Below are 14,841 nucleotides of genomic sequence, written 5' to 3'. Positions count from 1 at the left end.
CGGGTGATTCTTTGTGTGAGGAGATGGTTGGCTGGAGAAGGAATTCTTTAATAGGCATCAGGGCCGGATTCACACATGACATCTAGCAGACCAGTAACATGCCGGTGGCCCTGCTCTGTAGAATGGAGGGGGTTCTTCTATAGGTGTTAAACGTGCCATTCACGCACATGATCTACTAAAGGAGGAAGTTACGGTTGGTGTATCCTAGTCTTCTCTGTTCTGAAGATACGATATGTTAAGTTGAGAAATCGTGAATGGAGAAGAAAGAAATGCTTATTTGTGAGACAGGGAAGGGCTGTGGCACAAACAGTTCCTCTCCTCACCCATTTGCATCAGTTGCTCCAGTAGACTGCATGAAAGGACTATGAAGCTTGAGGACATGGTTCTGACCGTTTGATAGGGTATGAAATGGCAAGCTCGTGTTACCTGACGACTCAGCAGCCTCCAGTTGTCCAATCAATATCCCCGCCTCGAAACTGCCGCTTTGGTCACTACGCACAGCAACGCCTAGGGGCACAGACATGCCCACAAAGATCTGATTTCCGAAAACCATCTTCTACCTTCCATATTCCTCTTCCTCCTCACCATCTCAACAACTCTATCCATACCTCTTGCTCCATCATGACTTTTCATACCTATTCTCCTCCACACTTGATCCACAGTCTCAGGAGGTACGTCAACGATCCACTCTACTTCGAGGACGTGTTCGTCCTTTCCTTCCTGGTGGTTGCTGGCTTGGAGACTGTCTCGAGGTGAGAGTGCGCTGACCTTCGTTCTTGCTGCAAGTTGCCATCTTCAACCCTCTCGTCCTCACTTCGTTGTACTCCTTCTCTCTCCTCAAGCCTCCCTCGACCCTACACTTGATCAAGAACGAGGTCACACTCGCAACTGCGAGTACTATGTACCTTGCTGCCCCCGATCCAACACGGCCAAGGGATGCTGACAGCTCGCGTTGTAAGGAGATGGTAAGCTTCTACCCCCTCCTTCCCTTTGCCCTTCCCCTTCCCTCTCTTTCATCTCTTCCCTATATCTCGAGCGTGTCAGAGAGATCAACACCACTTCCAGATCTTGGAAGTCTAGGACAACGCGCAAGCAGAACTTGAAGCTTACTTGCTCGAAACAGGCAACCAAACCTCCTTGCTGCGCAGGCAAAGCCAACTCCTCAAGCTTGAAGATGATACCCTTGTCACCCTATCTCTTCATACCAAGCAACATCTACGCCCGACGCTGCACCAAGGTTGCCAAGAGTTGCTGGACCTGTACTCTAGGCTGTTCATCACAATAATAAGCTCAATACAGTCGGGCAGCTAAGCACCGACAACGCGCAATGAGCTGTTCCTTTGCAAGTAAGTCTTCGATCCAAGTGCGTGGAGACTCAGTAAATCCTTCTAACATTGCTCCAGCAGTTCCTTGAGAACAGACTGATTGTGCGCGGCTTGCCGTGAACAGTCCCGACACATTACCGCCGTTTCCAACACCCAGGGTCAGTCACCCTTGCTAACCCGCAACCCTACCCTATCGATCCTCTTGAGCTTTCGTGTTAATACCATCTCAAGATCCTCAACAATGTTCTGTTCCATTCGAGGCCGACCTCGGAAGGACGACGATAGGCTAGGTCTTGAAGGCAGAGTTGGAGGAACGTTTGTCGAGAAGAAGTACGTTGTCTTTATCTCATGCTACTTCGAGCCAGGGACTAATACGGGCTATCACTGGCGTTAAGGCTCCATTGGCTGTTCATCACAATAAGCTCAATGATATCACCCACCAAGAAAGGGTGACCATAGAGAATTCCCATTTCTCTGTGAATGGAGAGGTTGCAAGGCCGAGCTACACAACCTGGAAACTCTAAAGGTTTTGTGCCTGGGCGAAGTGTGGTATCAATCCTGAGGGAGAAATTGGTATCGTTTCAGAGGCACCGATGATGGAGAGTAGGGAAGGTTGAGGCATTTGTCAAGAAGAAGGTAATCTTGCTCTCATCATATTTCGAAACACGGCTAACACAGGCTATTGGAGACCTCGGGCTCCAGTGCGCTGTTCATCACAATAACTTCCACGATATCGCGTTTGCAGTTCCCCTCGCAACTGCGACAATCCGCAACCTTCACAACACCATGTCTTCTTACAATGGGTATGGATGGTCTCATGTTACTTTGAAGCATGGCTAATATAGTCTATTATAGGCCTGGGAGCTCTATAGGCTGTTCATCACAATAAGTTCCATGATAACTTCGTTTGTCGATATTTCTCGTCGTCTTTTTTTTTGCGATCCGCTTTTGTTTCTCACTACGTAGACGAGGTGTCTTCTTAGATAGTGTTGATTTGTTGTGAGACTCATTTACGACAAGAGATTTCTCCGAGATGAGTAATAAGTCGACACTATCCAAGAAGACACCTCGTGTACGTAGTGAGAAACAAAAAGCGGAGCGAAAAAAAAAGACGACGAGAAATATCGACAAGCGAAATTCAACGAGCTACTCACCAAAGCTCAAGAAGACGGTGAACTTCGCTTGCCGATATTTCTCGTCGTCTTTCTGTAAATACGGAACACCAGTCGATCGTGCGAAGTTAAACGCAGAAGTAGATGCAGAGGTGGGAATGTTGAAGGAAGATTCTTGTGTGGCTGGCGGCAATCGTGACACTTCAATAGCTGTCTATTAGAAAACAATGTAAATGCATCGAACGTAGCCGTTTCGGCGTGCACCATAATTGTGAGCTGTGACTTGAAATGTACTGATGTATAGCTGACTCTCCTAGACTTTAATGGGAGCCTAATCTGAATGGCCAAGTTTGGACAACTTGCTAGCCCTATGAAGCTGTGTACCAGCAGCGACGGTGGAGCGAGGGTTCCGAGCCTGCCCTGCAGTGCAGGCGACGAAGTAAAGATCAAATTTCCATGTATTTTCCCGTTGCCTAACGACAAAAGTTCCCCTCAAGCCGATGTCGACATTGGTCTCTTCCGGCCTCAAGGACGGTCTTGCATTCTACTACTTCGATCACAATGATGATCCTGAAAAGTACACCAACTTCGGAGCTCTTGGTACGTTGGCAGCTGTGCGCATCCTATCAAGCCTCCGAGAATCATGGCTGACTGGTTCTAGAGCCAGCGAGGGACCATCACAAAGACACCTGCGTGAAGCTCCAGTCGTCAATACCAATCCTGAAGGAGACAGCATATCAAAAAGTTGATGAGTCTCCGCTAAGTCGGAGTATCTACACTCGCAGTTTATTACCACTACGCCGAGTCGGCTGACATCCTCCTCGCCGACCTCAAGGCACAGCAATCGGCACATCCTTGGTACAGCCTCTGCAGCATCGTTCTGTTCTGCTACTTGTTCAGGAAAGTCCAGCAAAAGCTTCGGTACGCCCGAGTCATGAGGTTATGGCAAAGCGGATCGCAATAGCTAAGAGATCAGGGCATTGACATGCCCCAACTCGTCCAGCTCCCAGACCTCCAGTTGCGTACCCAACTCGGGCTGCACCCCCTCCTCCCCAGGGCAAAGACTCTGGCATTGATATGCCCCGCCAATCCGAGAACTTGCCGGCACTAGCCTATATCCCTCCACAACAAGATACAGCTGGTATGCTCCCAAAGGAGCATCGTTCCCGCTCTAACTCAAGAGCAAATGGTGTTTCTGGGCCGTACGGCAATACTCTCGTTCAAGTTTCTTCTCCACAAGCCGTGTATTAACAGCAAATTGTACAACAATAACAACAAGCACAAGCAATGCAGATCGGACGTTCTCCGAGCATGAATTTGAACGTTACTGACGGTGGTACTGATAAGATCAATATGATCATCAGTTACATTAGCCACAAGACTAAGTCAATCACGTTTTGGCATCTCCTCCATCAAAGACCAGTCTCAAGAAGTGGCGGGGAAAGTTCAGCAAATCGAGTATTTACTGCGGCCGCGACAAGAAGAAGTAAGTTAAAGAGACCCTACGCTATCTTTGCTAGCATTGACATTCGTACAGTATCGGGAGATCCTAGGTCATGTAAGTAGCGTTTGAAACCACTGTGGAGTCATTATCTTTTCCAGGGATAAGGAGAGAGAGTAAGAACAGGGAGAATTGTCGTTCGGTACGAGTGCGGACTGAAGAAGAGTATTTTGTAGAAATTAATGAAAGACTGTCAAGATAAAACATGCCTCCAGTATTCAGCTGGTGTCAGTAATGAATTCCAGTAAGATGGGAACCAAATCCAGCTCTGTACAGCACTTGTCTACATACTAGTGAATTCCTGCCATCTAAGCGTACCACCTCAAAGCTCATTCTAATCAAACTGGTAAGTTACTTACAGGCTGAAAAGGAGTTCCTATGTTGGGAATTCAGCCAAGCAAGACAGAGTCCACAATTTTCCGTAAATTTGAAATTTTAAGAATGGTATGCATAAGACATGAGAACTTTCTCGCAAAGGCTGGTCCAGGAAGGTGAGGATCACTGGATCTAGTATAGTGTTCGTTTGTGGCAACAGTCGTGAGATGGAAGTGCAGGGCTGAAAAGGCAATGGTGCTCTGCGCCCGAATTAGGCGTCATTGGCTTCATGCAGATGTCCTTGCTGCGTTTGCCTCGCCAGTGATATTTGGTGAGCGTGGTCTTGGGTCTGATCGAGTCATTTCTCAAGTCAGATTTGAGCGAGATTATGATTCTCATGATAGGGTGTTCAAAGCAGCATCGTGGCCGTAGTAAGACTTTGCAGAATTCGAAGCAGGGGCTGATCGAGTGTTAGTATAACAGGAGAGGATGATAAAAACGAAGAGCCTGGATATCAACAGACGAGGATAGCCTGAATAGAGAGAAGGATGAGGAATAGCAATCATTGGAAAACTACGTAGGGAGCGTACGTATGCAGAGGCTCGAGACGAATATTGAGCATTTTATCGTGTTCATTGTTGAGAGATGTATGGTCTCAAGTCGTGACCCTGGAATGGGACATTCTATGAAGAGTCATAGATCAGCGGCTTTGAATATACACATTGATTCATTAAAAGAAGCACCGAAACAATATCTTTGACTTACCGGATCCCCCCTGTTGAGTCCTTACATCGCTGGTGTAGCATTTCTATCAGACATTCACAACATTCCCTTGTCTATTGTCGCTTCGTGAATCATAAAGGGGGGACGCTAGACCAAATGCGTCTTCGGTTCGTTCGGTTCGCTGGTTCGTTGTTGCCTGGCCGTAGCGTGAAAGCCTGATTTATAAGCTAGTGAGTCGAACTCTTTCTTTGCCGCCGGCTGTCATCTGTCCACCTTTGATCCTACAACATCTTCGCAACGACAATTCATCGCGAAACTCAACAAACAACTTCGAATCATCAGGTCTGGCATCGGAAAGGTCACTTGGCGGACCCGAGCTCGTGTCTACTTGGTCCAGAAGTCGGGGAGGAACAAAAGTTGGTGTAGGAGTTCGGTTTTACGAGTCGTGGTGGAAAAGATTCACTGGCTTTGTCGTGGAGGAGACAATACCAAGAACGTCGCACAATATCAGCGCGCAAGCACAATAGCAGAACTTTCTGCAATCTTGTACATCATTTCCTTTTTTTCTTCACGCAGAACTTGTTCCTGTCACCAGAGCTATCTCCAGTGATTGCAATCAGATTTTGATTTCAAACTCGTTCCCCTTGAACGGAAAAAAAAGAAGAATCTTGATCTTGCGGTCGCACATACTCACTCACAAATATTTGTCCCCCTGTCCCTGATTCTCTCGATTGCTCATCCGTTTGCGTTCGTTTTCGAAGTGCACCGAATCATCGTCGCGACATCGCGATTAACAACATCTGCGAACGGCACATCAATCCATTCAGTCTCACCATCGACCAGACCTCATCATGTCGTCCTCCGTATTCTACAAGTTCAGGAACCAAAAGGAAACTTCTAGGATAGAGTTTGAGGGTACTGGTATCTCAGTCTTTGAGCTCAAGCGTGATATCATCATCAAGAGTGGATTAGGTGATGGAACTGATTTCGACCTTACAATCTCCACCGACGATAGCAATAGTGAAGGTAAGCATCATCTGCAGATTAACTCCTCGCAACCATACTAATGTATCACAGTCTACGATGATGATACCGCAATCATTCCCCGTTCCACGACTGTGGTCGCCCGTCGATTACCAAGCCAGAAGAAAGGCGCTGGACGAGCACAACGATATGTAAATGGCAAGATGCCAGCGAATGCCAAGAACAACTCTCGCAAAGAAGTCTCCAAGGCTGCAGCCAAGGCAACTGCTGCGACGGGTTTGGCACAGATGGACAATGCATCTATGACTGAAGAGGAGCGCTTGCAAGCTATGTTCCAGGCCCAGAACGAGCAGTGGAACGAGCAGTTGCATGAGATGAGCAAGTAAGTTGATTCACACTGTTTCTTTTGAATCTCGCTGACACCGACGCAGGCAAGCAAAAGTCCCTCACTCAGGCTTCCACAAGAAGTCATCTGGCGACGAGCCGCCCTCCTCCTATGTTTGTTATCGGTGTGGTCAGAAGGGCCATTGGATCAAGGAATGTCCTACAAACAATGACCCCAACTGGAATCCAGTTCGTCTGAAGCGTACCACTGGAATTCCAAGATCATTCTTGAAAACTGTAGAGAAGCCTGAGATACTCAATGGTGATGGTTCTGAAGATGCGAAGCTTCCTCCCGGAGTTATGGTCAATGCAGAAGGCCAATTTGTGATTGCAGAGCCAGATAAGGCATCATGGGAAAAATTTCAAGCAAAGACCAAGTCATCTGCTGCCGCTGCACAAGCTGCTGCTTTGGGTGATAAGGAGTTACAGGATAGGGGATTGGAGTGTTCCATCGACAACAGAATATTCATAGACCCAATGAAGACGCCGTGTTGTGAGAAGACGTATTGCAATGATTGCATTACTAATGCGCTCATTGATAGCGATTTTACTTGCCCTGGTTGTCAGACTGAAGGAGTACTAATTGATGATCTGAAGACTGATGACGAGACATCCGCCAAGATCACAGCTTATTTGGAGGAAAAGAATGCTGCCCTTAGAAAGGAGAAAGAAAGATCCAGGACTCCACCAAGTGTCAAGCCAGAAACCCCGACATCCACCGAGAAGGTCGAAAAGGCCAACTCACCATCTCCTGCACCAAAATCGCCAGCTCAAGTCAAGGAAGCCGCCAAGTCAGCCGCCAAATCCCCTTCGACTGCAGTATCAACTCCCAATCCAACGAAGTCGCCAGTAAAGGACGAAGCTAAACCACAACCAAAGAAGCGACCAGCTGAAGAGCTGCTCGAGAACCCCAAGATTCCCAAGGCTCCTAAGGCTATGCAACAGCAAGAAGCACAAAAGCAAGCTATGCTCCAGCAACAGCAAATGATGAACGGAATGGCAGGCTTCCCAAACATGCCTTTCATGCCCAATATGCCCAACATGCCAAATATGATGAACAACTTCAACCCCAACGGTGGTTTTGCAGGAATGCCAAACATGATGAACGGTTTTGGTATGGGTATGCCGAATCCAATGATAGGCATGAATCCTATGATGGGTATGAACAACTTCGGCGGTTTCCCAAACATGTATGGCGGTGCTGGATTCAATGGCATGGGGAACATGGGAATGATGAATGGAAATATGGGCGGGCAACACAATGCAAATGGAATCGCAAATGGAAATGGAAATCTTAATGGTGCTGGTGCGACGCAATTCCCAAATCAGCAGAAGACTGTGTTTGCAGAGCCGCTGCCGAATGAGGAGGATAATGCGTATTTCCGCAAGCCGGTCAATCCTCATCGCCATCAGGGTAGACAGAGACGTGTTAGGCCGAGTGATTATAGGGAGTTGTAAATGAGCAATGCGCTCTTCTTTCCCTTGTGAGGTCTCATTTGATCTCGATGCCTTGCCTCGGTCACGGTACATATTGGTTTTCAGAGACTCTACTCTATTTCTTTCATTCGACATTGGTTTTGCTTTTCGCATCAGGAGTTAGCATTGCAAGGCGTTTATGGATGGGTGGTGGCGGACTTGAATGATGGGTGGGAATAGTCTGCATTATGGGCGTGGGCTTTTGATCTTTTGCATCACAGTATGAGCTATTACGACTGGTCCAGTCATAGATGGTCATTGGCGTTGTGGGTGCAGGGCATGGATAGTAAATGGAAGCTGGAGGGACCGAGTGACTAGCTGCTCTTGCAGTGGAATCACTCGACTCTTCTGGGTGCGTTGCCTTTTGTACATAGCCATTGAGAAAAACCAATGCATACCAGTCTACCAAACAATTTCTTCAAATGTGTGATCTACTTCGTACTAGTGATAAGTATATGACCTTTTTACATATCCTCTTTCTTATTGATCTTCAGCTTGAAATGATGAACATGTCCCAGAGCCACTTGAAAGAATAAAGAGCGATCAAGATTGAGTGTGGATGAGGCTCTTCGGCTCAAGAAGGGTATTATTTTGCCGACCATCGGCCAACTCATGCAAGTCAGCCATCAGCAAGGAATAATTCTCTCTATCCAGAAACAAATTCCTACCCTGCACCTTCAACGGATACGACTCGTGAAAATTTGTTGAGATTCAAGTCGTGCGACGGTGATAGTGACATGGCGTTGTGGATGTGCCAAGTGGCGATGCATGGAGCCTCACTGATGCAGCCGGAGGTTACACCGCGTTGCATTTTGGTTCGGGTACAGGGCTCAGTTGCATATTGGTCTGTATACGATGGTGGATTTTTGATAGGGTGGGATTTTCGCTGGTGGAAGGATAAATGGGGATTGGGGAATGAGGGTGAAGGTTTCTTCGCTTGTTTGAGTTGAATACAAGAGAACGGTGTAACATCAAAGGAAGAACTGATCTCTGTTGCTGTGGACTGCTCTTCGAGGGGTGCTATGTAGAGATGCAAAGGTGTCATACGCAATGCTCAGTCACATGGCTTTTGTGGTGATTGATGATGTGCTAGGTTCTCTTGACGTGTGTATTCGAATGTATGTGAGGTGAATTATGTATGTACTCGACTGTGTATCCTTGACTTCAAACTTAATTTGTAGTAAACTTACAGCTTTGTCTCTCCATCCTTCACTTCCTTGATCCTGAAACCATGTCTTGGTGCGTGAACCCTCACTTCGGTCCCATCTTCCATCTTGCTCTTGATAACGATCTCTCTCCAATCTAACCCTACCAAAGTCCCTCTGTCTCTATGACTGAAGCCCGAATCCGTTGGCCAAACCTCCACCACCGTTCCTTTCTTATACCCACTTGGGTCATTCCCATCTGCACTGGCTTCCACTTCCGCAAACTCAGAACCCTTCACAATGCCCTTAACTTCAGGCCATTTCACCGTCTTAGGCTTCCCCATCTTTTCAGCAGCAGCCTTAGCAGCCCCATCAAACCTCTCAACCCAAGCAAAAGTCCTCGGAAACTGCGTCTTCGAAATCACATCCGGCGGCAACGCACCAGGTAAACCCCGCAACCAATGCAATAGCCACACAGCTTCAATATCCGTCAAACTCGGTTCCTTGGTCCCAGCAATCCACTCTCTCCCATCCGCCAAGAAATTGCGCTCGATATTCTCAAACGTGTTCCGCATCTCGACCAACGCATCCGCTCTCCCCTTCGCCACATTCTCCGGGGTCCACGAAAAGCCCGTGTATTCCTCTCTATCTTTCTGGAACTTGGGATCTTTGAGTAAGGGCATTTCAGCGGGAATTAAAGCTCCTGCGTTTCTGAATCCTCCGCCGTCTACGGCCCAGATTTCGAATAGTTTGCTGAGGCCTGGGTTCGAGGAGATGGAGGGGTGTTGGGGGGATGGTGGGAAGAGTTGCTCGAGTTTGGAGAGGATCAGGCGTGTGTCGTTGTAGATGTCTCGGCCGATGGACATGAGGGGGATGCGGCGGTAGTTGGTCCCCAGAGCTTTGATGTCGGGGCGGGGCATCATTACTGGTTGTAGCTTTGCTTGTTAGTTTTGGGTGGAATGAGGAAGCAGATGGGACGTACACATTGTGTATATGGAATTTGGCGGAAGGCAAGGTACCATGTTACACTGTCTATATCAGAGAGAGAAGATAGGAAGAGAGAGAATAGAGGTTACCGTTTCGCGTAGGGAGAAAATATGTAGTGGTACAGGACTATCTCGGGAACTTGGGATTCTGCCATAATTGTAGATAAACTACGTAGAGATATGCAATTACGATTGGAGATATGTACAATACAACAAAGAATTAAATCGTGAAGCTTCGAGTGAGGTTTTATTTATCTTTCCATTTCACCGGAGAGGAGCTACCCTCAAAGTTCTCCAAACATGACATCAAGCCTCGGCAACAGATCCACCCCTGCAGAATCTAGTTTTTAGAATAAATAATTCATAAAAATTAATAAATCTAAATCGTCAAAATATGCCAGAGGTTCCTCCTCTGCCTCCCTAGTAAAGCAATCATCTCTGGACAGAATCCCTCCGAGATCCACTAATTGGCTTGATGAATCTTCGCTATATCAGCGTCGGATGTTGGATGGTTACATTATCTCAATGTCGTAGTCCACCTCGTCCGGATCAAGACCCTCGTATGCTTCTCCGAAATTCAGACCAGGAATGAAAGCGTCGCCGACTAGCCGATATCTATCGCCGACGGGGCGAAGAATGTACAACCTTTCCGCGCCCTGGAGAGCTGCTATTGCGTCCCCTTCTTGTACTTCGTGCATGCCGTTACAGATAAGGTTCTGTTTGGTGACGCAGAACGAGCGTGCCCTTATCACTTGATGCCGATATACTTCAGCATTCGCTTCCTTCTCCTCAAGACTAAGTTCATCAAGAGCAGAGAGAACGTCAACGTTGATTGTGTTTTTGAGCAACCCAGCCAGCTCCTGGATGACTTTTACGCAATCCTCAGTTATATGGGTCGCAGAACAGATATCAGAAGCACGCGATATGACGGAGAGAAGGTAACGATAGAGTGACAGTAAATGAAACACAGTCTGTTCGATAGGTGAGCGTTTCTCATGGAGAGCGGGTGACCAAGCCGGGTCAAGTGCCATGATTGCTCGACAAAGAGAACAGGCGTTTTCAAGCGTGATCCCTAAGTGGAACAGTACATTCGACAGCCCTGATAGAACTTGCGTGACACTCCGTAAATAGCCAGCATCGAGTACGCCCACTTCAAATGATCGAGAGGTCTCTACGGGTGATGCAGACATGGCAATATAGTCAATGACTCGACCTTTGAGCACTACAACAGAGTAGTCGAGGATGAATCGAGGACGAATCTCCAGGGAAGAGTATGCATGCGGCGCTAGAACACCATAAGGCGCAATATCTGGTAGTGGAAGGGGAGGGATATTGATTGCCCACGAGGGGACTGTAATATCCGACGGGTTCGACCAGCGGGAGGCATAAGCTAGTAATTCAAGATCCTTCCAACGTTGTAAGACGCGCACGGAGAAGTCGAGATAAACACTGCTTGCTGTCCTATCGACGGAGTAGTCTGAAATAATACCCAGTTCTTTGGCATCGGACGAAATAGCTAGTAGGCCATAAATTCGGTCGCGGGGGTCGTGGCAAATGAGACCTTGATAGAATGCCATATTAGACAGAGTTGGCACGAAGAGTTCATCCGGTCCACCTGCTATTCGAGGTTTCAAAGTATTCAGCTTCTTCCGATTATACCATATCGAGTACAGCGAACAAGCAAAATATCCGGGGGCCAGATAAGACTGTGAGCCATATTCCTGGTTAAAACGAAGGTAATGAGCGTTTGGAAACAATTCCGAGAAAAAAAGCATTGCCATAACTGGAATAGTATCCCAGGGGAGTAGTAATGGTCCACGTAACATCGACGTCTCACTGTTGAGTAGTTGCTCCTGCACTATCCATAACCGCTCTGTCCACTTCCCGAATGCTAATTCGAACAATCGTCTCCAACCTTGAACGACATATGCGTCTTCGTCGGTCTTGCCGCGAAAGTTCATCCTCTCATCATCACTATATTGCAATTCCTTTGGTAGTTCCTTCACTGGAAATTCTGATTTTCTCCGATACACCTCGCTGAGACTACTATGTTTAAACAAGAATTCGTAGTTCTCTTCAAAATGTTCGTACAAGCGTGCCAGCAACTTCATCGCGGCTTTCTCTTCTTCGTCATCCCCAGATGGGCCGATATAAGTGATGACCCTTGCTGAATTCTTATAAATCGCTCCCATCATAGCCACTTGATGGTTCTTCTCGTCGCCTTCCTGATCAATACAGATCTGGTCAATCCAGAACACTTTGCTCTGCAACCCCTCGGCATCCCTCAAGTCTCCAAATGCATCTTTAAGGTTTGCCGTAAGGGGAATATAACCGATTCTCGAACCATCATCGCCGCGAACAATGGCTCGAAAGGGTTTTGCTGGGTTGCCCCATACGTAGGAGAGGGCTTGGTAGCCACCGTCAGAGACGTCGATCTGTTGGAGGCTACACTCGATGTGATCTTCGGTTGCGTGGAGGGTCAATATACGGATATTGTCTGATCCACGAAGTGGCTCGTATTGATATCGCGTAAGGGCGTTCAAAACTTCCTCAGTTGATTTGAAGTTGCTTTTGCTCTCCAGCCTCATCTTGGCAGAACGCTTCGTGTTCTCCTTGGTCGACAGAGAATGGCGCACGGCTGTCTAGATACACGATTGACTTGCTTTCACACAAGTTTTTATATATCAGCTAATGAAGACGAATTTAGCCTTTGAAGATGGTTTTGAAAAGGAAGTACGAGAACCCGAATGTAGTTGTGATGATGCGTTGCTCGTTGCCTCAAGCGATGCCGCCTTAGCAATGGTGGCTGAAAGCTTACACCAGCACGAGATCCAGACAATGTTTTAGAAACGGTCATTTTGCGAGTTGCCACCTTCAAATCAAATTTGGTAGATCTCTATCGATGTACCCGTTTGGGAATGACCTCGGGAGGTGTCATTTGTTTGGATCACGTGATCCGAGCATGAGCCTGCACCCCATTTGGTTAATCTCAGTGTTCAGATGCTCCTAGGCAGAAGAAGTTGGGGCTTTAAGTTACCCAACCTTATTGGCCGGTTAGGCTACAAGATCTCTGCACTGGAGTATCTGAACACTGAGATAACATTTGGTTCGCTAAGCCACAATCGTGACGAGAAGGATTTTGCAGCTCACGTACATTTTTGGAACCTTGAATGAAGATCAGCTCTCTACCCTCTGCTTCGAATCTCCAAGCAGTCTGCAGCTGGATGCCAATTCAAACTTCGAGCAATCAATTTGATATCCGAAATGTCCCACACTGATCATGTCATTTCCGAGCTCCAGAGCATGTCTCTTGACGAGATCGCAGCTGACAAGAATACGAAAGCTCCTTACATTGGCTCCATACTCCCCGCTGAAATTCGCCTCCAAATTTGGAGTTACTTATGCGTCGACTGGTACAGCAAAATACCCAACGTGATCAAGGCTCTTCGACCGTGAGATGCGACACTGCCTACATGGTTCAGATAAATCAGCTGACACCACAGAACCAGAGACAGAACTCTCTACCACGAAGCACTCTCAATCTTCTACAGAGAAAACACTTACATCTTCCACTGTCACAACGACTGGAGCTTCGGGGACATGACCTCACACGCAGTCCAAACCATCACTCGTGCAGAAATTCACATTGAGTGTGTCTTCCATCTACCCCTCTCTCTAACATCCACTGAGATAACCACAGACAGAAAATTATGACCACTGGTCTTTGGACTCTTGGCCACCCCGCTCCATCTGAAGATGGCTCCGGCTCCCATTCATCAGCAACACTCTCAGATGCAACCTCCCTCCACTGTCTAACCCTCAGATTCAGGCCCGACGACACATCTGAAGACTGCCCGCCCTTCATTCGTGTAAGCAGAATCTCTTATTCGCCGAACTACTTCCTCGTCACATTCCCGAACTTGATTCGTGTGGAGCTGGGCTGGGATCTGTCTGGACCGCGGAGTCAGCAGACGACTGATCAGATGCGAGAGAGGATAGGAGATGGAATCAAGCTGGTTAATTCTAGGATGGGTATTGAAGCTAAGTTAATGAGAGTGGTGGGTATGTATGATTATGATGAAGTGCGCCGGAATGACCTTAAGCTCTATTTTCTGTGGACCCAAGATACGTGGTTTTGGGTGGCCAGGGAGGGGGAATTTTTAGGAAGGAGGAAGAAGTCAGAGGATAGATGAAAGGATGTTGTAGTTGTATCTGCGGTGCATGAATTGGAGGTTCATTGAAGGGGTGACTAGTATGACGCTCCGGATATACCGCCCGAAGTTGATAGAACGAAATCTAATCACATGATCGCTTAAGGTAAGTTACCCCTTTTCAATCACCCACGTTTACGGGCGATCTGTTTGTATTTTTTAGACCGACCGTTCCAAGGGCCTAGAGTTGTTAGCCAGCATAAAACTTCAGCGCAGATTGAAATCATGAAGCGCTCAGTGCCTGGAATTTCCCGTGTCAGCTATTGATAAAATAGGATATACCTAGGTACTTGAGGCCCAGATCCTTGAACGTCTACAGCAGTCAGAAGAATGGTTACGGCAAGTCAATAATGGAGAATTCTCTCTGGGCCAGCCACCGAAGAATCTCCGTTGACGGGTTACGTTGCGCACCAGTTGTCCTTCTACGGAAGTTGAGATGTACGCTCAACGAATCATGAAAGCTGAGAAAAATCTTGCCTGAGGGTTGAAATTTCTACAAGTTACATCCTGATCAGTAAAAAGGTAGCAAATGTAAGATGATGATTTTCTGTTACCATGCATACACCCACCAGTTTTTTTATCCGATAAAACTTATTTGCGATTCATCGTGAAGTACGAGTACTGCATCTTTTGTACAATGATGAAAATGATCTCTCATGACGAAACGGAAAACCTCCTT

At 47.2% G+C, this 14,841-nt stretch overlaps 4 protein-coding genes across 4 annotated transcripts; 2 read left to right on the top strand and 2 right to left on the bottom strand.

The window, feature by feature from the left end:
• Positions 1-2,895: 2,895 nt before the first annotated feature.
• On the top strand, positions 2,896-4,789 carry LY89DRAFT_719470 (uncharacterized protein; the record flags this gene model as incomplete). Its single annotated transcript, XM_018218497.1, has 9 exons — positions 2,896-3,037; positions 3,223-3,358; positions 3,448-3,578; positions 3,802-3,923; positions 3,975-3,995; positions 4,154-4,182; positions 4,233-4,284; positions 4,455-4,684; positions 4,729-4,789. The coding sequence occupies exons 1-9, from the start codon at positions 2,938-2,940 to the stop codon at positions 4,787-4,789; spliced, it is 882 nt and encodes a 293-aa protein (XP_018070111.1). The 5' UTR covers positions 2,896-2,937.
• Positions 4,790-5,707: 918 nt separating this feature from the next.
• On the top strand, positions 5,708-8,180 carry LY89DRAFT_94885 (DWNN-domain-containing protein). The gene is made up of 3 exons (XM_018223526.1): positions 5,708-6,002; positions 6,054-6,342; positions 6,392-8,180. Exons 1-3 carry the CDS (start codon positions 5,828-5,830, stop codon positions 7,800-7,802), a joined length of 1,875 nt encoding a protein of 624 aa, XP_018070110.1. The 5' UTR covers positions 5,708-5,827; the 3' UTR covers positions 7,803-8,180.
• Positions 8,181-8,768: 588 nt separating this feature from the next.
• Positions 8,769-10,165, bottom strand: LY89DRAFT_685698 (uncharacterized protein). Its single transcript, XM_018215136.1, has one exon. It carries the CDS (start codon positions 9,883-9,885, stop codon positions 9,007-9,009), a length of 879 nt encoding a protein of 292 aa, XP_018070109.1. The 5' UTR covers positions 9,886-10,165; the 3' UTR covers positions 8,769-9,006.
• Positions 10,166-10,463: 298 nt separating this feature from the next.
• Positions 10,464-12,539, bottom strand: LY89DRAFT_670297 (uncharacterized protein; the record flags this gene model as incomplete). The annotated part of the gene is made up of 1 exon (XM_018213150.1): positions 10,464-12,539. One exon carries the CDS (start codon positions 12,537-12,539, stop codon positions 10,464-10,466), a length of 2,076 nt encoding a protein of 691 aa, XP_018070108.1.
• Between the last annotated feature and the right edge of the window lie 2,302 nt (positions 12,540-14,841).

This window comes from Mollisia scopiformis (genome assembly GCF_001500285.1).
Source record: "Mollisia scopiformis unplaced genomic scaffold LY89scaffold_14, whole genome shotgun sequence".
Classification (NCBI taxonomy): Eukaryota; Fungi; Ascomycota; class Leotiomycetes; order Helotiales; family Mollisiaceae; genus Mollisia; species Mollisia scopiformis.
This window is presented reverse-complemented; position numbering and strand designations above follow the sequence as displayed.